Source organism: Doryrhamphus excisus, chromosome 8, assembly GCF_030265055.1.
Source record: "Doryrhamphus excisus isolate RoL2022-K1 chromosome 8, RoL_Dexc_1.0, whole genome shotgun sequence".
Classification (NCBI taxonomy): Eukaryota; Metazoa; Chordata; class Actinopteri; order Syngnathiformes; family Syngnathidae; genus Doryrhamphus; species Doryrhamphus excisus.
The window spans coordinates 6,493,801-6,519,868 of record NC_080473.1 but is presented as its reverse complement, the minus strand read 5'-3'; the positions used below and the strand labels follow the sequence as shown (position 1 = coordinate 6,519,868).

Below are 26,068 nucleotides of genomic sequence, written 5' to 3'. Positions count from 1 at the left end.
GGTATGCTGGAGCCTATCCCTTTGTGCGAGAAGCATTGTTATTATTTTTTATTCATAACTTTACAGTGTTGTTTTCATATCTTATTCTCACAAAATTACAACTTTTTTTCTCAATATTGAGACTTTATTCTTTGCTGATGTTTTAAAATGTATTTCAACTCTCTTCTTGTAATATTACTAATATTCTGGTCACATTAGAAGAGATTATTCTCAGAAAATTATTAATTTTTAACTGACTCGCGGGTACTGGATGAAGAGTTGATTTTAACTAACTCATGGGTACTCGATGAAGACACGACTTTAACTGACTCACGGGTACTCGATGAAGACTCGAGTTTTACTGACTCATGGGTACTCAATGAAGACTCAAGTTTTACTGACTCATGGGTACTCGATGAAGACTCAAGTTTAACTGACCCCTGGGTACTCGATGAAGACTCGAGTTTAACTGATTCATGGGTACTCGATGAAGACTCGAGTTTAACTGACTCATGGGTACTCAATGAAGACTCGAGTTTAACTGACTAATGGGTACTCAATGAAGACTCGAGTTTAACTGACTCACGGGTACTTGATGAAGACTCGAGTTTAGCTCACTCATGGGCACTCGATGAAGACTTGAGTTTGACTCATGGGTACTTGATGAAGACTCAAGTTCAACTGACTTTCTGAATTTCTGAACTTTCTTGAATTTCTCTGATTCACTGGCGCAACTTGCATGTGCGATGTGACTCGAGCGAATCGAGTCCCCAATGCACTGGAGGGGCTACTTGTAGCGCATGCCTCTAACTCTAATTGGAAGAAATGCATATTAGCCTGCTGGACAAACGTCTGTATCACCGATTGACTTGTTTAGCCTGCCAGTTTCACTGACTCATGAGTGTAAAAAAAATCAAGGTTCCCGTCAGCACAACTCATCTGAAGGAAGCAAAGTTATTTGTAAGTATCCAATGACTCTCTTGATGCTTTTAGTAGAAAATAAAATGAAGCCCCTGAAGTGACATCTCCAAGATCACGGCTTCACTCTCCTGTTGAGATGCCTCCATTTGGCCTTTGTGGCCCCTATTAAGGTCCACAGGGAGGCAGAGTCAGTACCATTGTGGGGCCCCTCTTTGTGTCCCACTCCGCAACAAACATCTGGACCCTTCTTGTGTTGCTCAATTCCCAGCCCCATTCAAAGGGAACAAAAGCGAGCAGGCGTCGGAGCGTCCAGAAGTCGCCTTCCATCACTTCGCCCCTACCAGCCTGACACGGAGACAATGAGGTGCAGGGATGAGATGAACCAGTCCGGTCTTTGCTCCCAGTGAAAAGGAGCTCGTACCCCCGAGGGAGGCGTGTGTCCACTACGCTCCACAAGAGCGAGACCCTGGCGGATGGTGAAGATGGCAGTCGGGCCAGATTGTGGGAGGGAAACAGCAGATGTCTAATAAATCATCTGGGAAGGGGCGACATGGGGGGGTGGAAGGCAATGGCTAACACCAGTTGTGCTTATACTGGGATTGTTTATTCCCTGAATATGGACGGAAGGTCATCTAACCTACTCTGGTTCATTCATTTGAAATCAAATCTACTATTGGAGAGATTTATATAACATTTACATTTCAGTTAGCTCTCCTGCAAAGCTCATTTTTGGAGTTAAAATCCTGGTAAAAAGAGTAAAAGTGTTACATTTGTGGAGTTTGTTCTTTATGTATAACTCTTGTTTATGTTAGGTCATACTAACTGTTGAGTAATATTCATTCAGTGAGTGTTTTTTTGCTTCGTCCTTGGATTGAAAAGACGGTCTATCCGGTAAGAGTTGAGCAATTTGTTGTAAAGAAAAAATAATAGTAGTGTAAAGGTGACTCAGCAATAATATTCCATTCGTTAACATGGAAATCTGGTATGAAAGCATTCATTCATTTTCTACCGCTTATCCTCACGAGGGTCGCGGAGGGTGCTGGAGCCTATCCCAGCTGTTTTCGGGCGAGAGGCCGAGTACACCATGGACTGGATCGCCAGCCAATCACAGGGCACATATAGACAAACAACCATTCACACTCACATTCATACCTATGGACAATTTGGAGTCGCCAATTAACCTAGCATGTCTTTGGAATGTGGGAGGAAACCGGAGTACCCGGAGAAAACCCACACATGCATGAGGAGAACATACAAACTCCACATAGAGATGGCTGAGGGTGGGATTGAACCGTGGTCTCCTAGCTGTGAGGTCTGCACGCTAACCACTCGTTCGCCGTGCAGCCGTTGTGAAAGCAATGATTTCTTATTGCTGGCAAGGTATCTGTTCTGTAAAAATCTCCAGTCCAGGGTACACCCGCCTCTCGGCCTAAGTCAGCTGGGATAGGCTCCAGCATAGCCCCGCCCTATGTTGAGGATAAACGCATAGAAAATGGGTGAATGGATTAGAGCTTTACTAGTCTATTATACTTAACCAAACAAACAAAGGGAGGCTCATAAATTGGGGATTTTTTTTTTGCCTGCTCACTCACACACACACACGCACACGCACACACAGCCACGGGGGCGCAGATGTGGGGTCTGTCCCTTTAAAGACTGAGCTCGGTGAGGATTTGTTGCAGCCATCAGGCAGGAAGAGTGCAGCCTGCATGCTGAGCCTCACATCGCCACAAACTGGCAACCAGCGAGCACTGAAAGCAGACTTCCTCATTCGGGACTGACTAGATTTAGCCAAAGCTTGTTTTTTTTGTCAGCTACAGGGGAAGGAAATCCTTGTGGGACCATGACGGGACCAAGTCATGCTCTTTGAGTTTTTTTTTTTGTCTCCCCGGCTGCTTCTGCTGATGGTGGTGATGGTGATGATGCTGACATGGCTCTCTCTCAAGGAGGGACAGTAAAGTTTTTTGTGGGGGGGAAGGCTTATTTCCCTCACTTGAACCAGCTTGGAGTGTAAACATCTGGGAGTGTAGCTGGCTTGGAGATGAACTTTGGACATCCGCTGCTTGTGTTGCTCACCTGCACGACCATTTCATCAGGTAAGACCTGCATGTTAATGTCACGCTGATGTAGAAGACGTGGACTAGATCCCACTGGGCCCCCTCCATGTCTTTCTGATGTTGTGTATTCATATATTCAACACGGCAATCAGGTAGTCTTAAGAAAAAGTACACGTCTACATGGTGAACATCAACTAATGCTAATGTTTTTAGTTAGCGTGTCCCTTGGTTAGCGTTAGACACCTTGTATATGCTCATCAATACACAATAATCCCTTCTTGTTTCTGCAAAGTAGGATTTCTTATTTATAAACCTTTTAGACCTTTTAAAAGCTGTTTTGAGTTTGAGTTGAGCTTTAACTTTGTGTGGGTTTTTATTGATGATACAATTCCAACCTCCAATTCAGTCCAACAAGTGGCAATATTGCATTTCATCACCATCTGCGAATGCGTCTTTTGAATCCCTTATATTCCTATTTTAGATTGTTTAGCCGTAATTCAGTTATTTGCTTAAATATGCATATTTTGTACTAATAATAGGCCATATTCAACCACACACAGTGTGTATATGTAGGAACACATGAACCCTATTAGCCCTGGACAATAACAGTACCCTGGTATTCCACTGAAGTACTATGGGGTATGTTAGTCCCCTTAGGAATAGTAACATTCCCCTATTTCCAAGTGTATTACGATTGCACACAGAGACAGTGGCCATAGCTTGAAAGGGCCACCCTCATATCCTCTAGCCCCCCCATAAAAGAAGCTTTTAAACGCTTATTTCTTATTGCAGTTGAAAGAGGAGATTATACAGCATTCCAACCATTGCTTTAATAACAGATTATATTTCCAAAGCTTTAATCCGAACCCCAAATTAAAGCTCAGGAAATAATTCACAAATGCAGATTGAGATTGTTGGTTGATCATTTCTATCCTACTGATATTGTCTGTCGTAAAAGAGGAATAAATACAAGAACAGTAACATGAATTAAACCACAAACCTGAAAGAACAAGAGGCATGTTATTTGGATAAAGGAGCGTGCAGGCCTCAATGCTGTGAATACGTTTTGGTTTATCCCATTTCATAGCTGCGAGCCCCCCCCCCCCCCCTTAAATATAGTGTGGCTCATGCTGGGTGGGAGAATGCAATGTGTGCCTGAGGAAGAATAACATCCCTTTTCAGTTAAATTGTTGGACTCTGTTACGTCTCCCAAGCGGCAGTGTGCCAAAGAAAAGGAAAGCCGTCACCATGGAAGTGAAAATGAACATAACAAGGTCAGAGAGGTCCTAACAGCTCGGCTGTTGTGACCATCATAAATATGACTGAATGTTAATGAATGACCTGTACGACATCACCGTTATTGACAACTTCAGCAAACGTTAGAATTAGTCCAAATTAGGTGAAATATTAGCAGCAGATGGAACAAAAAGTCCACTTTATTCCAGTGACGGTGGTGATTATTGTCGTTTTACCATCAGTCTTCATTGTTCCAACAGTAGATGCCCTCCGGTGGCCTGCAGGAGAAATATCACTTTAAATTTAAATATGGGGTAATAACTACAAAAGCAATCTTCACTCGCTAAATGTACTGCAAATAAGGTCAGTAAGGATAATTCATAATGCCGCCTACAGAGAACATACTAACTCCTTACTTCTAAAATCACAAATACTTAAACTTGCTGATATAGTTAATCTTCAAACAGCTAAAATAATGCATAAGGCTAAAAACAACCAATTACCTAAAAATGTCATCCAATACTTCTCTAAAAGAGAGGAGAAATATGATCTCAGGGAAGAACTAAATCTGAAACACTTATATGCTAGGACTACGTTAAAAAGCCATAGCATTTCAGTATATGGAATCAAACTATGGAATGGATTGAGTAAGGAACTCAAACAATGCACAACGATGAGCCAATTCAAGAAACAATACAAGCAGTTGATGTTTGCTAAATACAAGGATGAAGAGTCTGCAACCAGTAATGATGTGCTGTATAGTATATCACTATATTGACACTTACTATGGTACCCATTATGTCATTGTATGGTCATATCACCTCGTACTTCGGTACGAGGTACATTATTTTAAAAAAAAAACAACAACAAAAACCCTTAAACCGTATTATGGAAAGCAGGAAGTGAACAAATGTTACTGATTGTAAAAGTACCAGATGGAGGGATAGGATTTAATAAGCTTTGCTTCCTCCTACTCCTTTTGGACATGTGGAACTGTGAACTGATTTATGTGATGCACTCAATTGTAATCTGATGCATGTTCAAATGAAATAAAACCATTACAAAATTAGGGATGTCCAATAATTATCGGGACCCATAATTATCCGATATCTGCATAAAAATGTGTTGATATTGGTATCAAATTAAATTGTATTAAATGTATGAAATTCATGTCCAATAGGAGCTATGTACAGTATTTAACCAAATGCAGTACTGAGATGTTGCCTACAAATCTCGGCTATTCACTTCTCAGCATGCATTTGCTTATTAGTTGAGTATTTAAGGGGTCACTGACCTTCGGTATTCTTCTGTGAGCTGCTCCTCAGCCCTCTCACGGAGCTACGAGATGGTCACATGCTGCCGCCCTTCACAGCAGCTGGTGTGTGTACATAAGTGGTGTAACTTCTCACCATCTCAGGTGCTCTCTTAACACCCACACCTCCATTTCTGCCCACATCCATTAATACTGTATGGAGAGGCTCCAGCTCATTTAAACTGCATATTTCCCTACGCGGATTTGCAGCAAAACACTCGGACGTGAGTGGATTCTAACAGGGTTGGAAGAGGTGAGGATCATTCGGTGGTTTTAATGCATATGAATACTAGACACTAGATCAAATATTGTTGAAAGTGTAGCTGCATTCTCGGTTCAGCTGGCATACCAAATGAAATCCCACCGGTTTGTCAAAATCACCTCCTTCTCTACAATGACATCAAAACATACACAACGCAAAAAAGGGTTGTTTTGTATCAAAGTAACAATTTGTTAGCAAATATAACATCTTACTTCTATGAATGTGCAGTTGTGTCATGGAAAATAACAAAATATATACGATGTCTACGTCTTTGGAGAGCGAGCCTTTGGGTTTAAAAACAAGTATAAATAGGTCTTTGGTAGTGAATGGGTTAAACTAACACCTCTAAGTGTGATATTGAGTTGTCTCCAGTGGCTAGTATGTGTTCTTACAGACTAACTTTTGCGTCTTTTGCACGGCAACCTACTCAGCTCTTTTAGCAATTTTCAGCCATTTGAAGATATACCGCATGGCGAGGGATGACTGAAATGAGCGCCAGGTTCGCTTCCCCTGTTTCCTGTTTGTTTTCCCAGCCTGTTTTCCCACCCAGTCTCTCATAGAGTCTAATATGTCTCCTTAAGACAACGGTCCGTTCCAAACAAGGAAGTAAATGCATGGATTTCTGCTTTTTGTAGTTTCCAGCTGTTATTTCGGCACTTTAACACTGTCCACCCCAAACCTATTGGATATCCATATACTTTATTTAAAGACATATTTGTGTTATGACAGTAGTGCCTCGCCACTTCATGCTTAAAGAGATATTACGGATAGTCTAGCAACAAAAATATTGCATGTATAAATAATAATATGAATAATATGTCATGTATAAATAATCTTGGCTGTAATTCACGTACCACCAATGAACCGTGTTAAACCAGGGATTAGCGTGAAAGCAAATTTAGCTAACACCATATAGGACCTGCTTAAACGTCTTCATATTATGTAAGAAATCTGTCAAATTCTCTATTAGATTTCGGTCATCTCGGCGTGGGACACTAATTGATGCCAAAACAACTTTGGCCTCGTCGTTTGTCTCCGCTCTCTTTTGTCCTTCTGGTTGCAAAATGACAAATGGGTCTGGAGGCTGACTAAGCCCCCCCCCCCCCCCCCCCCGACCCCCACCCCCTCCCTCCCACTCGGTGTTCCTCTCTGACCATAAAAACATGGATGATGAAGGTAGTCAATCGTGTAATGTGTACTTGGGTCTGAGTCACGCTGCTGATGATGCTCCTCTTTCGGGTTGGGCCAGCGATGACATCACACAAACTATGTATCAGACAAGTCCTAGTCACACCAGAAGAAAATCATACCAAACTTTTTGTACCCTCTGGGCTTTAAATGTCGTCTAGAACGCTTTGTCAGGGCGTGTTGGTGGCCCGGCAGACGTCCATCTGCTTTAATGGGTCTTTGGAGTATGTAAATGAGTTGAACTGGAATGGAGCCACTCTCACAAAAAAACAAGAACACTGGACGTCCCCTATTTCCAACATTAGCGTGACACTAGCGTGCCACTAGGGGGCTTTAACATCGCAACATCCAAACTAATGACGGCGGTTATGTAACGCTGTGCATCTCAGCCAAGAAGGGCCGAACATCCACGAGATGAAGGGCGGTTCCCTTACCCAGCCTGCTAACCTTGTGCAGTTGATGGGGCGTAAACACGTGGAAAGACGTGTGTTGCTTTGCAATTAAGAGCGATGTTGCAGCTTGTCTGTCAGGGCGTCTAATGGCTCGGGCTTCGCTTCCTGCGTCTGATGTGTTTGTGCGGTGGGAATAAATGAATAAATCCTCGCAGTTCAGATGCAATCGAAGCGATGAGCGCGTCTAATCATCCTTGCAGACTTGTCACAGTGCGTGGAGTCAACTGTAGCGCTAATAAATAGCTAAAGTTGTCTACTTAGACAGAGGAAGGGTAAATATTAGTGATGAAAATATAAACTGGAGAGGAATGGACTGTAATCCTGGCCGACGAGCTGCAGATTCACTGCAGATTCACTTGTGTGCACACAGTTGGCAGTGTGCTATGAATTAATAAGCTTGCACAAAACAAGCGACATTTCCTCATTTGTCGATAAAGGACAAGAGCTCAAGGTTGCACTTCGTATTTACTCTGTGGATTGTCTTCACTTTCTTGTGCCAACATATCGAACGTCCCTTCGGAGGTGGAAAATGCAGCACACACAATAGAAAGAACACAGCGAATGGTGCTTGTCTTGATTTTGAATACCCCCCCCCCCCCCAATTGTCCTGCAATTTCTCTGTGTTTTGTAATCATTTCTCCCATCGGAAATTCCAGGAAATGTTCCAGGATCAAATAAAAGCCTGTATTTAATCTATAGTGCATGTGTTAGGAATGGAATATTTTCCATTGTGTTTTAGACAGTTTCTTATCTAACACAGTTAGATGACCTTTCACTTGGAACGGATGCACCCTGTTGTTTTTATCTGCACACACACACACACACACACACACACACACACACACACACACACACACACACACACACACACACATTGTAGATGTGGCACCTTTTTATCTGAGGAGCGATTAACTGTCCAGCCGAAACTCACTGGAGGTTAAAATCCCAACCACTAAAAAAAGGGAAGGTTCCACCCATTGCACCACCTCCTTAGGTCATCTTGGGAGATCAGTCGGACTTCACCAAACCTTCACTGGCAGCTAATCGGCCTCTCCAAGGCTGGCATTGCTATTGCTTTTATCTACTGTCAAACTGTCCTTGGGATGTGTACTTTCATTTCACAGCTGAATGAAAAAATAAGGGTAAAATCGCCGCTCCGAACGTATGTCACCTGCTTCAAAATGACATTTTTAAACCGAAAATATCATATGTACACAATAACAATAAATACATACATCATATTTGTTACCATTAGTGGTTTAGATTAACAGATTTCAAAATAAAAGTTTTTTTTTCACAATTATAAATTAAATTGAATAAAAATTGTTGTTTGGCCTGAAAAAGATGATTGACAGTCACATTCCTACACACACATTCCTGTAGCATGCGTGAATACACAAAAGCAGCATCGTAGAAACAATGTTCATCTAAACGTTTTGCTGCTGTGGATATAAACCACAAGGATCTTCAACATCTACACACCTGTGTGCGTGTATGTGTTATGTGTGTGTGCGTGCGTGTGTGTTACGTGGGCCGCAGCTTACATGCTCCAAGCAAGAAGTGTTGGAAAGTTCACCGCCGAACCGTGGCAAACAATCACTTGACTGTTTCACATAAAAACGAAATTCTCTCCTAAGCACCAATAGACAGATTTTGGTTGAATTATGAATTGTATATAATATCAGAGCCATTGTATTTCATATAATATCTCACTAGAAGAGCATTCTAGGCACTGTTCATATTAAAAAATCAATTCATTGAACAACATATGCCCTTGGGGGCTGATAGTGATGTGGAATCATCCTAGTCTGTACACGCTAAGCTCCAAAAATGTGCTGCTCTGTGGACGCGTTTAGACGCGCTGCAGCAGTTAGCCATGCGCTTCTGTACAGCAGAAAGAAATGCTAAGCTATAGGCCAGTGTATTTTTATTAACGCAGCCGTGGATGTGGGGACACGGGTGGGGCCAATTATTGAGCAGAATTTTTAAATGGCAAGTTTAGCTTCAGAGCCGTGGCAGATGGCTCTCTCGACAAGACCAACATTATTTGTATCAACTGTGAGATGTCACGGAGCATGCCCACTGCCAGAGAGACGTGAGATGCTACTGGAGCCTATACCTCACGCTCGTATTACCCAGTAGAGTAGATACGATACGTGTAAATAAGCCTTTCGATATGTTACCGTGAATGTGTTCCGGTGCTCGGAGAGAAAGATGGCGAACAAACATGAAGTATCGGCGGTGTGTCAAAGTGGAGTTTAAGTCAGCGGGGGTAGGCTCCAGCATACCTCTTTGACCCGAGTGAGGACAAGCGGCTTAGAAAATGCATTGATGGATGGATGAAGATTAAATGAATCCAGAATTAGTAATTGGGGGCCCTTGTATTTGGGAGTTGTGGAATATTCCATAGCGAGGAAGAGAAACGACGCCGTGCATCTGTACATCACAATAAGACACATGATGTTAATGAAGGCCTGTCAATGTCAGTGAAAGCAGATGATGATCAATGCCAAAGGAAAATGTTCCATGCAGCTCTTGTATTGAATGTGATCCCGCAGGTCGAACTAATGGAGTGTCTGCTGTGTATTCTGTATTTGCATAAAAACCTCACTGCAGAGTGCAAAACTAAAGCACCTCCAAAAGGTGTCCATTATTTGACCACATCTCTCCCAGAACAAAATGTGCCATCAGAGGGACGTACTTTCCCCCCTGAAAGGTGCTTTCAAGCAATCATCTTGTCACCGCGCAAACATGAGATGAGATCCTTTCTTATGTGTCCAAATGCTCAGTGTGGCGGAGACGCTTCGCTGATTGCAGCCTTGTAACTGGCACCTCCATCCAGCTCCCCCCCCGTACACCCCTCCATAAAATGAATGAGCCAGAGTGGTGTCACGATGACACTGTGGAGCGTTCCAACAAGCCAACAAGTGAACACACTCAGGTTGTCACAGTTTTGTACACACAGGCAGCTGCCGCTCATCAACGGCGGTAGGATCAGCCAAATCCGCCGTGTGCGTGACACGATGTTTCAAATGACTGCTTATTAATAAGAAGCGGGCTGTTTTATGGCGAGGCGTGTCATTAATTTAGCTGGTTATGCAACCACAGGTCATTTGTCTGTGAATTAGGTTCTCCCTTCGTCCAAACTGGGAATCCGGACTTGAACGCAACAGTTCCTGACAAAGGAAAGGATATTTTAGAAACCAACACATCAATAAATGATCACTGTTTTGCACTTTTATGGCCTGTTAGTAAAACTATGTAGTATTCTACTCACTCGGTGTCAGTAATGTTACATTGATGAGACATGGCAGTAGATTACTCACTCATAAAGGGGACTATTTATGCTCATCGGACTCAATTGTGGACTCATAGAACAGTGACAAACGCACAGAAAGCTTTTGAGATCTTCCAGAATCCGCACCCATTGCACCACAGTACATGTTATATCCAGTCACATAGAGTCCTCACAGACTTCATCTAATATACCTAATCTAATCTACTACTAATCATAATCTATATAGAACATGGCCTCTAAAGAAATACATATTGCTGTCATTTTGATGGAATATTTATAGTGTTCATTGGGCAATACAAGGATCTAGAGAGGAAAGGTGTCCAGGAGACAAACCAAAATAACGGTCTAAAGTACAAGGCGTGAGACGTGCGATGAAAGGAACCCACAAAGAAACCAACGAGAGGTCGGCTGAAGGAGGCCCAAAGAGTTAATAGTGAAAGGGTGCGTGTCCTGGCTCCCCTTCTTCATCACCAACCCTGAGAAGATGTGAAAATAGAAACAAGGCTGGAGTAAAACAAAATAAAGGCCACAATAGAAAATAGTAGAAAAGCCCAAATCAAGGACAATAATGACATCTCAGCTTTGTGATGTAGGTGAAAACGTAAATTATTTAATCACCAGACATGAACTTCTGTAGAGCAGCTACACACAATAACCCGCACAAAGCTTTCTCTTCCAACTGCATTTCCATCCACCCACTTTCTATACTTCTTAACCTCATTAGTATATGCTGGAGCCTATCCCAGCTGTCTTTGCCACCCTGGACTGGTGGCCAGCCAATCCCAGGGCACATATAGACAAACAACCATCATGAGCCTCTTCATGAGCCTTGAATCACCTCTGGGGATGAATAAAGTTTTTCTAATTGAATTGCTACGATTGTATTTGCGATAAGCACAGACCAACTTTTAATAAGATTTGGAAGTAGAGCTGGCAACGCCACAATGTCCCTTTGAAGACACTTTTGATGGAAAGCACGGTGTGGAAACGTCTGCATGGAAGCCCAGCGTGTCCCCACAACACGGAAATTACCTTCCGACTGGACTCTTTTGCAGCACCGTGACTATGAAATGTGCTTGTGTGAGCTCCGTGTGTGTGTGTGTGTGTGTACGTTCAACAAAAAGTCCGACTGCAACACTAATATGGCCGTGTTTAAAATGTGATACAGATTGCTATTTATCAAAGTGATTAGGACTTTTTGTTTTTGTATAAAATCCACAAATTTCTCTCGGGAGTAGGTTCTATGGCATATCTGCTGTTATATTTAGAGATGGGCTTTGGCTTCACATTTCCTTGATCTATGCCAGACAAAATGAACAACCCATCATCGTCATCATCATCAGGGGTAGAAATGGTCTAATGTTCACCTTAAATGTTCTTCTTCTTTTCCCATCAGGGTTTTTTGTTCTCCGATATTGTTCCATCTTCTACTGTTATCTCTACTTCCTCCATGTCTTCCTTTATTAAAGCTATAAAACTTCACGGTGATCGGCCTTGTTGTCTCTTCATTTCTGATTTTAGCATCTTCTCACCCCATCCTACACTCCTGACCACAACTTTAAGACCAGTTGAAAGATGGCAAGAATATATAAAAGTATTTGAATCCGGTTTATTGCTAACAACCATTCAAGTGAAATAGGCTGTTCATCAAAGACCTCAGCCTTTAAAAAGCCAAAATCCTGGCGAAGATGTGGATTGTGTGTATTTGTCTGTCAGGTATTCACACTGTCGGGATCTCTTGATGGCAAAGACAAAGAATGTTCTTGTTGATCTGTTTAAGCAGGGCCTCTCACGTTGTGTCATTGCTGCTGAGATTGGATCCAATAAGACTCTCATTTGAAACCTCTTAAAGATTCTGAGGGTTTTGGAACGAAAAAGTGAAGTGGTAGACCCAAAACATATTACCAGCAGTGAGCCAATACCATCCCAAGACACGGGACCATCCTCGGCCCAAATGAAGGTTGTTACTGGTGCTGAGTGCCGTCCAATAGCGATCATACGGCATCTGCAAGAGAAGGCTTTTAAGAACAAAATACGGCTTTTCCTGCCATGAAACAATGGAGCTTCGGGTTGTGCAGTGGCGTCAAACGGCAGCTGGCTATATGGAGATGTTGTCGCAGGCATTCGCCATGACGAAAAACCGTCGTCTGTGTGGTAACGACAGGCTTTTTCAACAGGACAACATTGCACTTCACAATGGCTGCCTGACAAAAGACTCTTTCTTGGTCACCACAACTAACAGCCATTTGGAGAACACCAAAAATCCAAAAAATGAGCAAGAAATGCTACATACGGCTGTGGGCTATGCTCCAGACCCCCCTAGTTGTCATGAAAACCACCACCCTGAGACCCTTAGTTGTGACTACTAAGGATTTAAGAAGCTAGTCCAAGAATACCAAATGTCTTGCAGTTATAGTTCTGCAAAACAAAACAAAAAAACATCACTTTAGAGTGATGTAATGCCGTCGTCTTCTTTGAGAAAGTGTTCAACAAGGATGCGGTGACACGTGAAGAGCATCATCCTCATCATCAGCTTGTGGTTCAAACATGAAGGGCTCCATATTTATTTTTAACGGCATCACAGTATTTCTTTTAATGGCAAGATTAGTCCCCCGCCTCATCGTTGCGTTCGTGTGTAGAGCAGTTGTGACCTCAGGGTGTTAGCGCTTGCGTTGCTCTTTAGATGTTTACTTCAGGTTCATGCCATGGTCGTGCCTCGCTGTCCACGTGGATCAGATCAGTTCATGAAAAGACGTAAATCTGCTTAGCGCCCCAAAGTGAGGATTTATACTCATGCTGACCATTAAAGTCAAACGTAAGAGCAGCATGTGTGTCATTAGGTTAGTCCAGCCGAGCATCTCCAATCATAATGGACGTGTTTATGTTGGTCAGATTATGGTCTGAAAATAATGCAGCTCAGCCGCACAGTGACCGTTTCATTTTCTTGTTTTTTTTTTTTTTTTAATTCCGGGAGGGAGAGACCATCTGTTCTTCAGACTCGACCTAAAAGCAGCGACGTTTGAATTATTCATCTCGAAGAGTAACACATTGTTAGGGACATTTGGTCTTGCTCTAAAAGCCCCCCCGTAAATCTTTAAGCAGTGGCCGTTTTTTTTTCTCCGTGCCAAGGAAAGATGGTAATGGATCCCCAGGGAGGTGATGGAGAAGTTGTCTGCACCCCCCCTTCATTCTCTCAATTTCCATCTTCTTTTTGCCCAACCGTCTCCCTCTGGAGTGCAACAGTTCTGACACAGGCTGACCATTAATATATTAAATCTTTGATTGCATTCTCTCTGTGTTACACTTGTCCTCTGGGAAAACGATGTCACCTATTCATGCACTTCGGTAGGCAGACTGTAATATAACAATACAGCCATCGTCAATATAAGAACACTTTATGGCCCATCCAGCAGAGATGGTACAACATGTTTGGTCGACATCTTTGGAAAGAGACCATAAAAAGTAACTGCAAAGCTGGAGGTACTTTGTTCTATGTATCGTATCTTATATTGTACTCAAACAGTACAACTTCTTCTCATGCATTACCAAAGACATATTTATCTGTTTTATAAGCCTCAACGCCGCATGCAAACAACATATTTATACGTCTTTTATGATGCAACGGTCCACTAATGTATGTAGTGGCCACAAGGTGGCAGAAGTGCACACGGTAAGACCTGGACAGGGATCATGTTAATGCAAATCACACCTGACAGGAAGGAGGAAGTGGACGAAACTGGTGGATGGTAGTGTGCCGGAGGTTATGCATTGTAGGAAAACTTTAACACTCGCACACACACCGACACACACGTGTGTACACATAGTTCAGTTCCTAGTAGTTCATTGTGTTATATTTGTAAATAAATTGTTACTTTGTGTTATGTTGTATAGTAGTTTTGATATTTGAGCTGATATTTGTGTCAAAGTGGAAGTTATGTTTTCTCCCTTTTTCTAGTTGGGAACTGATATTTTCCTGAAAGTACCTATGTTATTAAAGAACGGAGAAGGTTGAAATGAACTTTATTTTTCTATAAAAAACAGGAGTCTAATCTTTCATTTGTTGTGTTTATATAGCTATAGAACACAATATTATGTATGTATTATGTGTTCTGTATTAGGCCTTGAAATCAGTCAAAATCATCTAAAATACTGATGGAGTTGTCTTTTGAAAAATGGTTCATATTTTCATTTTATTTTTTATTTTTATATTTAATTTTTTCTGTGTTGCCCTGCTATGCCTACTACTATGCCTTCCAAATTCTATTTTTTTTTTCATTTTTTCCTTGGTTAAAAATGTCCATCCATCTCAAAATGACTTATGACGTTAATAACATCATCCTCCAATTTACAGGGTCTCGGGTGCGCTTCGAAGACAGCGCCCCTCGGATTGTGGAGGACCCTTCGGACCTGATTGTTTCCAAAGGGGAGCCGGCCACCCTCAACTGCAAGGCAGAGGGCCGACCCACACCCAGTGTGGAGTGGTACAAAGATGGCGAGAGGGTTGAAACGGACAGAGACGATCCCCGCTCTCACCGAATGCTCCTGCCCAGCGGCTCGCTCTTCTTCCTGCGCATCGTACACGGCCGGCGCAGCAAACCTGATGAGGGTGTTTACACCTGTGTGGCACGCAACTACCTCGGGGAGGCCATTAGTCGCAACGCTTCGCTGGAAGTTGCAAGTAAGATGCTGTACTTTTGATCTAACATTTGTGGCGCTCCCTTGAGGGTTAGATCACCCCAGTTCTTCTACGATATTTCCCGTCTTGTGTATTGTATCAGTTATCGTGCAATATTGCATGTAACAAACTGGTCGGTTTGATCTTGTTCGGAATGGAATATTTTCCATTTCTGTTTCTTACTGCCACAAATTGCACTTTTTGTCACCAAGACATGAGAAGAGTAATAACGCAGGCAACACCGGAGGGCTGCGTGTTTGGACAAATTCCCACCCTTTTGTGTGCATTGCACTTCTATTTGGATATTAACATAAATTATCAATGCTTTTACAATACAGTTATAAACATCTACTCTACTACTGTCCATTGTGCATAACCAGTTCATACTTACTAAATCACCCGTTTCTATTTATTGAGCACATGATTACCTCTTCCATGGCAACATAAAGATTTTGCTTGTGTGGCCATGACGGTTTGAATCTGTTTCAAATCTCTTTTAATTGAATTGATTGCTCTCCGTGGTCCAGTGATACAGTATTTGTATCTACAGTGTCTTTTCAGCACCCTTTCAGCTGTTGTGAAGAAGAACAAGGATGTAGCTCTCCAGCAACTTATTGTTTCATGTCAGAGGAACGCATTCGTGGTTTTCAAAGATATCTCATCGTACTGATCGGGTTGGGGCGTCTGAGGTTAAAAGTCATAGCCATTTCATTTTTACATTTTAGGTTTCGGGTAGTTTTTGACTTCCGATACATCTCATTTTAAGAATGAGTGCTGCTCAATGTTGTAGAAATACACACTGTGGATTTTAAAGGACATTGAAAAGGATGGAGCGGGGGTCAAAGGTCCGATCAGGAGGTTTGTGTTGCTTTTCAACGCTCAGCTCGTCAATACGTGTAAATGTCAAGGAAATTTTATGTCTTTTCATCCGTTCTCTGACGCATGATGGATGATCTAGCTGGTGTCAGAGGTCATTTCAGTCTCTTTCAGCGACCACTGTTTTATGTCAGAGAAGAAATGTTACAGATCTTCCTTTCTCGTGGACATCATACCACCTCTGACTCGCTCCAGGAGCCCATCCGGTGTCCGCGTCAACCACTTCACAAAGAACAGCTTTTAAAAAGCCGAATAGGAAAGCTGGCTGTACTACATAGTAGAAAGGCAAAACTTAGGCCATCATCCACCATCCATGAGGGAGACCAGAGCACATGTCTTTAGCTTTTCTGTGTGTTCTGGATGGCTGCCTCGTGTTGGCAGTTTTTCATTAAGAATGCACGTAATTGGGATTCGCCTGTAAGCCTTCGAAATAAACCTCCCAATAATGCTCTATTTACATGCCGTGACCTGCATATTAACCAAGCTATGGCAACATCGTGAGACAGGCTAGATGGAGTGTGTATAGACCTGGGATACCGTCCCAATCAATATCATGGTCACTTACTCGATGGACAGTGTGGTCCAGCTGGCCTGGGGCGTCTTTTCCAATTGATTTTGGGTAGGTGGAAAAAAGTTCCTACCATTGCTGGGTTTGTTTGCACTAATAATTCTTTGTTCGCTGTGATGCAATCTCTTGGGCAGTGTCCTGCTCGCCAGATACACAAAGCCTTCCGTCCACGGTAACACCGTGTGCCACTCATGCAGCTGAATTCCATTTACACCACCAAATCATGCTGGTTCTCATGCTCTCGGCCCCTCTCTGCTCTGACGTTTCACCCTATCTTCTTGCCAACTCAGCTTCTAAAAGCTGGAGTTTGACCTCCATGCATTCCTGCTCACAAAGATAATGTTGTGGATCCTCATCCATCCCGAAGTAGTCCACAACAATGGCTCTCACAGCGGAAGTAGCGTAGTTGCTGTGCTGAGTCAATCAATCAATTACTATGACACAGTAAGCTAAACACGCTAAACAAGCTAACAAGTTAAATGTTGTCAGAGGGGCCGGAATAGTGGGCTCCACTGGCTATATCATGGTGGTGCCCCAGCAGCCATATTCAATGAAATGTTTTGATGGAATTAAATAGTTTTTTTTAAATTTAGATTTTAAGCTTGTATATTTCATAACTACCCTTTGAGTGTTAAGTCGCTGTGTGATGATTTTTATCATTCTTTGTAAGATGACACCGTAAGTCAGACAATTAAATTGAGTAAATTGAGTAACTGTAACACAAGTAACTTGTGGTTAGCCCCTGCCAAAGAAAGAGCTACCCTTTTCATCACAGTAGTTGTGAAGTAAGAGAACAAAGCCATAAGTTAGCCGCACAGCTCTATAGGCAGTGTATAACCGTTAAAAAGGCACATGCCTAAACAACACAAAATCATACTATATTTTCTTAATCTATCTTTGGCATCAAACATAGCACCACAAGGTAGGCATCTATTACTAAGGAATTCCTAGAGTTTTGGCCTCACTGACTCAAATAGAACAAAAGTTCATTTTGTACTCGGTGTTCCCAACTTTATTCAACTTTACTACACTCTGACTCCATATGACCCCAAACTACACAAGGCTCTCGTTCATAGCCGGGAAAGTTAGCATTTCTATATCTTGGAGAAAGGCTGGTGTTGCAGCATAGACCAGCATAGTCCACCAGCAAAGACCAGCATAGACCAGCATCATTTCCATGCTGGTCTATGTTTTTTTTCAGCAGGGTTAGCATATTTAATATTCAAAGATCCCTGTTGTGATGGTACAGAAAACACATGAATAGATGAACAATTAAATCGGCATTGCTAATGTTAATGTTTACCGCTGTATGAGTAAGCTCTTTGTTTACGCTAAAGGAAGTTAGCTTGCAGAGACGACGTCATCGTGACGAACCACAACGTGCTTCCTTTGCAGGTTCTCTTGTTGTGTGGAAGTTCTGTCTTGCTGATGTTGCATTGCACACTTTTCTCTTTTGTTTTCCTGAAATGCTCCCACATCACCACATCGCTCCGTCGCCACCTCCATGACACCAGAGCTGGTCTGGTATAACTTCTGGTGATATCATGGCTGACCCGCATTGCGAAAGGCAGCAGTTTTGCGCAAAAAACAAAGAGTAAAAAAAACTGACGCTTTGACTATTAAATTAGTTGTTGCCGATTTAATATCCGACATAATCGGGATGAGTCACGGCAGCCCTCTAGCTGGCCAACATTAACAGTATCGCTCATCTCCAAAATGGATGTACTTTCCTACGTTTATGGATGGGCTTGAAGGTAGTGACCAACAGGACAAGATTGTGGCGACAAGCACTTGAGATGCGTTTACTGCCTCCTCCCTCTCAGATAGGTGAGAAGCTCTGTCATCAGGGAAAAACTGATTAGGTGGCCTCACTGGACAGGATGCCTCCAGGAGACCTCGGTGGGGAGGTGTTCAGGGCACATCAGAAGTGCTATTTCAGGACACGTGCTGTGTTGTTTGGGTGTATTACAAATGGACATTTCGCTTGTATTGTTGCCGAACTGCGGCGTTGTTGTTTAATTGTGTCATGTGAGATTCGTGTGTGTGCGTGAGGATGCGTGCGTGCAGCTTTTGTTGTGCAGCGTAGTATATATATATATATATATATAAAATATGTGCACTGTACTTGCTCACAGCTCCGTGGAAGTGCATCTCCCACTTGGAGCCGCCGCTATTATTCTTCCTTTTCGGTCTGGGACACGTGCCATTGTCTTGCCTCTTCCTAATTGTGCCGGTGTGGCGGGCCCCGGGCTGAACCACCGCTCGCTTTGGCACGAGAAAATGGATTAGTCTGTGGGTTGATTAGGGGAAGGAGCAGAACAGATTAGCAAGGTCGAATCGTCCTCGTCGGGATACACAAAACACAGCAGTTGGACTCTTATCTGGCAACCGAGGCTTTCTGACAGGCAGTGTGTTCTGCCTGGCTGGCCTCATCTGCATCTTACATTCCTCTTAAAAAAAACAGCCTCCTGCCTCCTAAGATTTGCAAAGCTGCACGGAGATATGAAGTATATGCTGTCAGCGTGGCGTTTTAAATTGTACATAATATTGAGGTTATTGAGATTACATTGCTGCGGTTTTTGGCGAAGGCACGCTTCCCCTGCAGCCTTGCAGTGACTAACAGTATTAATATGTTTTGTTGTAATCTGGCTTCCTCCAGCTTGCAGGGGCATATGTTAAAGCAGCATGGTGGTGGTCTTAGACTCCCCCTGCCGTACCTCTGAGGGTAGTTGTGCTGACTGTAGGCTAAAAAGTGACCCAATTAGCTCTGGCATGGAATATGAGGGTGTGTGTGTGTGTGTGTGTGTTAATTAGAGGCGCTTTTAAGCTGGTGGTCTTTCAGATGTGTGTGTGTGTGTGCATCAGGACAACAGGTGGTGGGAGGAGGATGTGGCTAAAACTCCAACTGCGCCCTAATGAATACTATTACATCTGTTCTACTGCTTGTGCTTGTTCACTGTGGATGACTTTGCAGCATTCTTACAGACTCCAACGAGAATGCATTCTTACGGATGCTCTTCCTTCTGTGCCATGGTCTCCTTTATTTAACCACAACACGTGTTTAGAAATACCTCCTTTCTTTCATTTATTGCAAAGGCAGACATACCACATACACAAGAACCCTGCTGCTCCAAAGTGTTCACATTAGGAAATCATTTTTCAATAGAAAGTATTGGACAGTCGATTTATCTGACCCAGGGGTCAAACATGCGTTCATAAAACATTAATTCATTCATTTTCTACCGCTTTTCCTCATGAGGGTCGCGGAGGGTGCTGGAGCCTATCCCAGCTGTCTTTGGGCGAGAGGCGGGGTACATCTCGGACTGGTCGCCAGCCAATCACAGGGCACATATAGACAAACAACCATTCACACTCACATTCATACCTATGGACAATTTGGAGTCGCCAATTAACCTAGCATGTTTTTGGAATGTGGGCGGAAACCGGAGTACCCGGAGAAAACCCACGCATGCACGGGGAGAACATGCAAACTCCACACACAGATGGCCAAGGGTGGGATTGAACCCTGGTCTTCTAGCTGTGAGGTCTGGACGCTAACCACTCGTCCGCCGTGCCGCCACATTCATAAAACAGTTAACCTTAAATGGCAATTTTGTCTATCGTTCCCGCTTCTTATGTGAAACATGAACACATATTTATTTCCCTTTTCTGTACATCATAACGTCCGAAATCTATGAGCTAGCTAACAATGCACATCATTGGAACACACCTACTTTGACTTTAGCCATCTAAAAAAAACCTCCAACAATGGTTTATCATTTTATACCCATGCTATGATCATGCACGAAAGGTACATTGATGATAAAATGGAACAGGTTATATTGAAACACACACACACAGAAAACACTCTCATTGGGATGATGATGGATGGAATAGCTGTATCTTCCAGCACAAGTGCTCCCTGTTGAGCTGGTAAGTTGAAAATAAAAAAATAAAGAAAGGCTCTTTTAGGGAAAAGAAACAATTCGTGTGAACCGAGAACCGTAGTGCCAAAAATAAGATCTTTTTAAAAATACTTGTGTGTACACATGTTGTAAGATTAACACTCATTTTTACATCATCCTGCAGTTATTGTTGGCCAAATCGTTCCTATTGCCACTGAGCACCTTGTGCTTCCTCCGCTAAGAGATGCCAGCAACATTCATAACACTCGTTAAGTGTAAGCCTCCAGCTGACATGCTTTGCTGTTTTAAAAACAATAATGAGACAACGGGGGGAGGACTGAAACCCTCCTTCCCTCCAAACTGCCTCATTGTGAAAGGAAGAAACGTGTTGCAGCGTCTCTTTCAGAGTCACGAACACTAACGTCTGAGTGAAGAGACAGTCACACGGCGGGGGAGGATTAAAGTAAAGTAGGACAAATAAAAAATAAAAGTTGCTTTAAAAGGCTCTGGATCCAGATGTTCCTCCTACTCCTGATGAGGGATTATGGGGGGAATCAAACTTGTGTGGACAAGAGCTGTTTTGGCCTGCATTACATGTGATTATTTGGATGCTGCCCTATCAGTTTACTAGGCAGTACACCATGCAGTGTGTCATTTGTTGGCAATAATGCCCAAGAAGCAAGTATACCTTTATTAGGTGCAGGCATAATAATAAACATATTGGTAATTAACTACGCATTATTATTTGTCTCCTTTTCACAGGATATGAATGAATGTAGTAGACATTAAAAACAATCCAAAAAATCCAAAAAACACATAAGGAACAAGAACCAGGATATAACTTTCCCACTTTTGGAAAGATTTAGTAGAGATACTCAATTGTTTTAGGCCACCATTACATTTACACAAGTACACACAATCTACACTGCAAAACCAGTGGACAGTGATCCATTATATAATAATCATTATTACATTATTAATTAGCCTATTGTTATTACTATCATCATTATTCTTCTTCTGATTATTACTCCTAGTAGTAGTAGTACTAGTGGTAGTAGTAGGCTAGTATTAGCCTGGTTATTGGCTTGCTTATTAGCCTGTTTTTGCCCTATTATATGAATTTTTTTTTTTTTGTAAACAAAAAAATTCAATAAAGAATAAAAAAATCAATAAAAAATATCAAATTATTTAGGGGGGCTTAAGAAAATTATTGGCCTGCTTTTGCCTTATTGTATGAAATTTGTCAGAGATTTATCTTCTTTTAACAAAGAAAAAATCTATTAAAAATATCAGATTATTTAGGGGGATTATTTTAGGGGCTGAAGCCCCCCTAAAATAGGCCTAATGACGCCACTGGAGTCAATGATATTAAAATCCAAGTGGAGCTGCAAGTCCTTGATGACATGTCGAGTCCAAAGCGGTCCAATTTTTGACACCTCCGCTAGACTCCCGGCGGCTACACTTGTTGAAGACAAACCTGAACTATCTTCTGAGTATAAAACCCCCAAATGAGTTCATATACCGTATCATATGAATTTTGCTCACCGTCCCACCAAAAAAAACAGCTTTTACACTTCTAATCTCATTTAACGGTGAAGGAAATGACAGGATACGAGTGCTTGAGAGAGGCTACAGCGTCATCCTCCATCCACACAATGAGACAATTGAAGGATTAAAGCAATCTCCGTCTCATTAGCTGCAAGGGGGGGGGGGGGGGGCACTACAATGAGACCACTTCCCTAATGGTCTTAGGAGTGAGGAAGCATCCTTTAACTTCCAACCAGCAGCCTTCACACATACGCTAAGCCTGCGTGTCACGTCGCCGTGCATGGAGTATATTTTCCTGTCCAAACTGCCAACCATCACGTTGTCACCTCTATTATGTAAATGGCCCGTTTCCCGTTGAGTAATTTTCCCCGTGGCTGCTGCTTTTTGGACCGTCAGACTCTGCCATGCGGAAAAGCACCATCAACGATTTCATCCGTTAACACAACCACGCTGTTTTTGTTTGGCGTTGTCACGACGATATGACTTCCTACACTCTTGGCTGCCAAAAGACAAGAAATGGCCTTTCTGCAGGGCTTAGCGTAGATGGACGCTAAATGTCAGCTGATGAACATCCATCCCCCTGTGGATCATGTAATCGCTTTCCTCCCATGAAACTTCTTTAAGTGGATAGAATGATGATGCAACAGTCATTTAGTGCTGTTTTGTCTTCATTTAAGTGCACAGGAAGCGCCTCGGGGACTTGGAGGATTTGTCTGCTATGAGGAAGACAGGGTCAATTCTCAGCTGCCCCGTGTGAGGCCACAACGGGAGAGCGAGCAGGCTCCATTTAGGAGAATCACTTGCCAGACTTAGTCGTATTATGTCTTGGATGTTCGGGTTAGGGACAGGAGCCCCCTGGGATGGGAGAGGATGAGGACGTGGGCGGGGGCGGAATTCTGTGGTTCTCAGATGATTTGACCCGTCGTCACGGACTGGCCAATCTTTAAAGTCGGAGAAGACAGGGCCTCATAAACTTCATGAGATAAAACTCTTTGGGAAACAATGTCAGGGAAAGTCTCATTAAGGGACAAAAAAAAACTGTGGAAAAGCAATGTCCCCCTAAATTGAAGAACTGGTTGCGCCACCACTAGCAGCAACAACTGCAATCAAGTTAATTAAGGTCAGTGTTCATGACTCCACCATAAGCAACACACTGGGCAAAAACGTATTAGTTAGCGGAGTCAAAAGATGAATTCCAGTCATTTGGGTTTCTTGTTCCCACCCTGAAGTGGAATTGACTGGCTGTCACCGTGTTTGGGTTTGGGTTTGGGAGGGCAAGGCGAGGAGCGGTGAGTAGCGGAAGGAGACTGTGAGAGTTGTGTCAGTTTAATGAATTGGAAATCTACATATCAAGAAGTTAAACTACCATATTTTCCGGACTATAAGTCGCACTTTTTTTCCATACGTTGGCTGTTCCTGCGACTTAGAACTTGCCTTCCAAGAGGACGTAATGTCCGTTTTGGTCAAGTAGTTGAAATAAATTACCCGCAAAAAATACAACTTATACTCCTGTGCGACTTATAGTCCAGAAAATACGGTATATACTGTATATCAGGGGTCTCAAACTCAATTTACTTGGGGGCCACTGGAGCTAGGGTCTGGGCGAGGCTGGGCCGCATCAGGTTTTCCAAAAAAAAAAAACGCATTTATTAAAAACTTTGCTTTTGTTACGATTTTCTACAAGAAAAGCTCTGATAAAACATTCCAGTGTTCTCAAATATCTTAATTTTTATTTTTCTACACAAAATAAGATGAAAAATAAATAAACAAATCAAGAATAAAGAAAATCAATCAATCAATCAGTAATAAATAAATATAATAATAATAATAATAATAAAAACTTAAGAAACCACATGTAGTTGGTGGGTAGACAAATTATTTTTTTTCAGATTAAAATTAACAAAGCATTATTAGAGCCCTGTAGACATGACAAAACACGACTATAGTCACATTTATTCTCTTTTTATTTACAACATATTGCGCAACTGCAGGGTCTTGACACACATGGTAACACGCAAACTAGAGAGCTAGCGACCTAAACGGTAGCCTTCAAGTTATTTCCTGTAAACTTAAATAGCCAAAAACTTACCACTTCCACACGGATAGGGAGGATAACTATTAACGGTTATTTAACCTTTAACATGAACATTAATCAAACGTAATAATTTTTTCTGGGTACATGATACCATACAGCATCCATATCAAACTTGCGCGGGCCGCACTAACATTAAACTTTCATATCAAGGCGGGGGCCTCAAACTAGTGTCCTGCGGGCCACATTTGGCCTGCGGGCCGCGTGTTTGAGACCCCTGCTGTATATATTTTTATTCATAAGTCACACCTTACAATGGCAGGACCAGCCAAATTATGAAAAAAAAACTGTTTTTTTCCAATATGGCAAAATATGATAACTCAACCAGTGCATGCTTGAGATCGTGGGGGAAAGCGGAGTACCCAGAGGGTGAAACATGCCAAGTCCTTATAGGAAGGCCTTGACTGGCGTTTGGAGTGTGTGCTACAATGGGGTCGAAATCTGATCTGAGAGCCTTTCTGTTCTCCTCAGACTCTTTTTACTATGGAAAAAAAAATTGTTAGCACGGCAGGTTTGATTCTTTTTTCTCTCGTTTCTACACCTTCATTCTTCAATCCCCTTAACTCCTCTCATAGACTTCATCCCTTACTCCCTGACCTTCTGGCAATGACGCTAATCCACACCTTTATCGGCATCAGGCTGGATTACCACAATGCACAGACTTTGGTACCCCTCTTTGTGTGTCCTCACCCATACTACCAAATCCTCGCGTTGCATCTCCCGGACCCTCATTCATCTCCACCTCTTTGGATGGAGTCCATGCGCTTGCCCAGGCCTGGCCTCTCCTCACTGGCCTTCCACGGCTTATCGGGACATCCAAGGTCCGTAACACAAAGCTGACTTTCAAAGCGCAGAGTTTGACAAACACTTGCAAAGCACCATCTGTCTGTCAAAGTGTTTAGCCTGAGATCATTTCCCCCCCTCTTTATTTAGGCCCGTTTTTAATTAATTCCTCTGGGATGCATCAGACTTCTTGTTGTTTGGCCTCCAGATGATTTTTTTTAGTTCTGACTGGTTGTGCGATTTGAAGAAAGGGTTCTTTTTTTAAACTGAGGACAAATTTCGACTGGCGTAGCTAGTTTAGTTTAGAAGAAAAAGACAAGGATGTAAGGTTATTATTAGTGTACATTTTTCACAGGGGTTTCGGTTTCGTTTCAGAACCACCAGCAAGTGACAAAAGCTTGATTCAGTCATACATTTATTTATTTGCTTTTAGCCCTCCAGATCCCCCTACTCCTTGAAGCTGATGTTCTCCTCTGATTTCAGATCAAGCTTTGCAATAAAACTGACCTGTAATTTTTCACTTATTTATAAAATGATGGAAAAATGGAAAAAACAAAACATTTTAAAAACAGAGCTACCAAGAATTTGCAGGGCCGTAAATGTTGAGTTACAAAAGTGTGAGGATCCACTGTAAACATTAGAATAAATCAATAAGTTAGAAATCATAGAGTTGTTAAAGTATCATTCAGTAGTAACATTACACATCATGTACAATAATGTCAGTACAAGGTGAGTACACCCCTCACATTTCTTTCCACGAATATTCTTAGTACAGCGTATCTCTTCAAGGAACAACTCGTAGTGGCGGTAGTGGGCCGGTCATACTGGACACTAACTACTGATAATATTCATCTTCTGCAGGGGATAAACATAAAGCATTTCAAAGATCCATATCCAGCCTTCGTGTAGAGAAAAG

At 42.4% G+C, this 26,068-nt stretch overlaps 1 protein-coding gene across 3 annotated transcripts in view; it reads left to right on the top strand.

Annotated features, from left to right (window-relative positions):
* The first annotated feature begins 2,594 nt into the window (after positions 1 to 2,594).
* The window catches only part of zgc:77784 (uncharacterized protein LOC402947 homolog), a 55,252-nt gene continuing 31,778 nt past the window's right edge, over positions 2,595 to 26,068 (top strand). For all 3 annotated transcript variants that reach the window (XM_058079837.1, XM_058079836.1, XM_058079838.1), the window contains exons 1-2: positions 2,595 to 2,996; positions 15,057 to 15,383. In XM_058079837.1, coding sequence (XP_057935820.1) covers positions 2,942 to 2,996; positions 15,057 to 15,383 — 382 coding nt within the window. In that variant the 5' untranslated portion in view covers positions 2,595 to 2,941. The remainder of the gene's footprint in view (positions 2,997 to 15,056; positions 15,384 to 26,068) is intronic.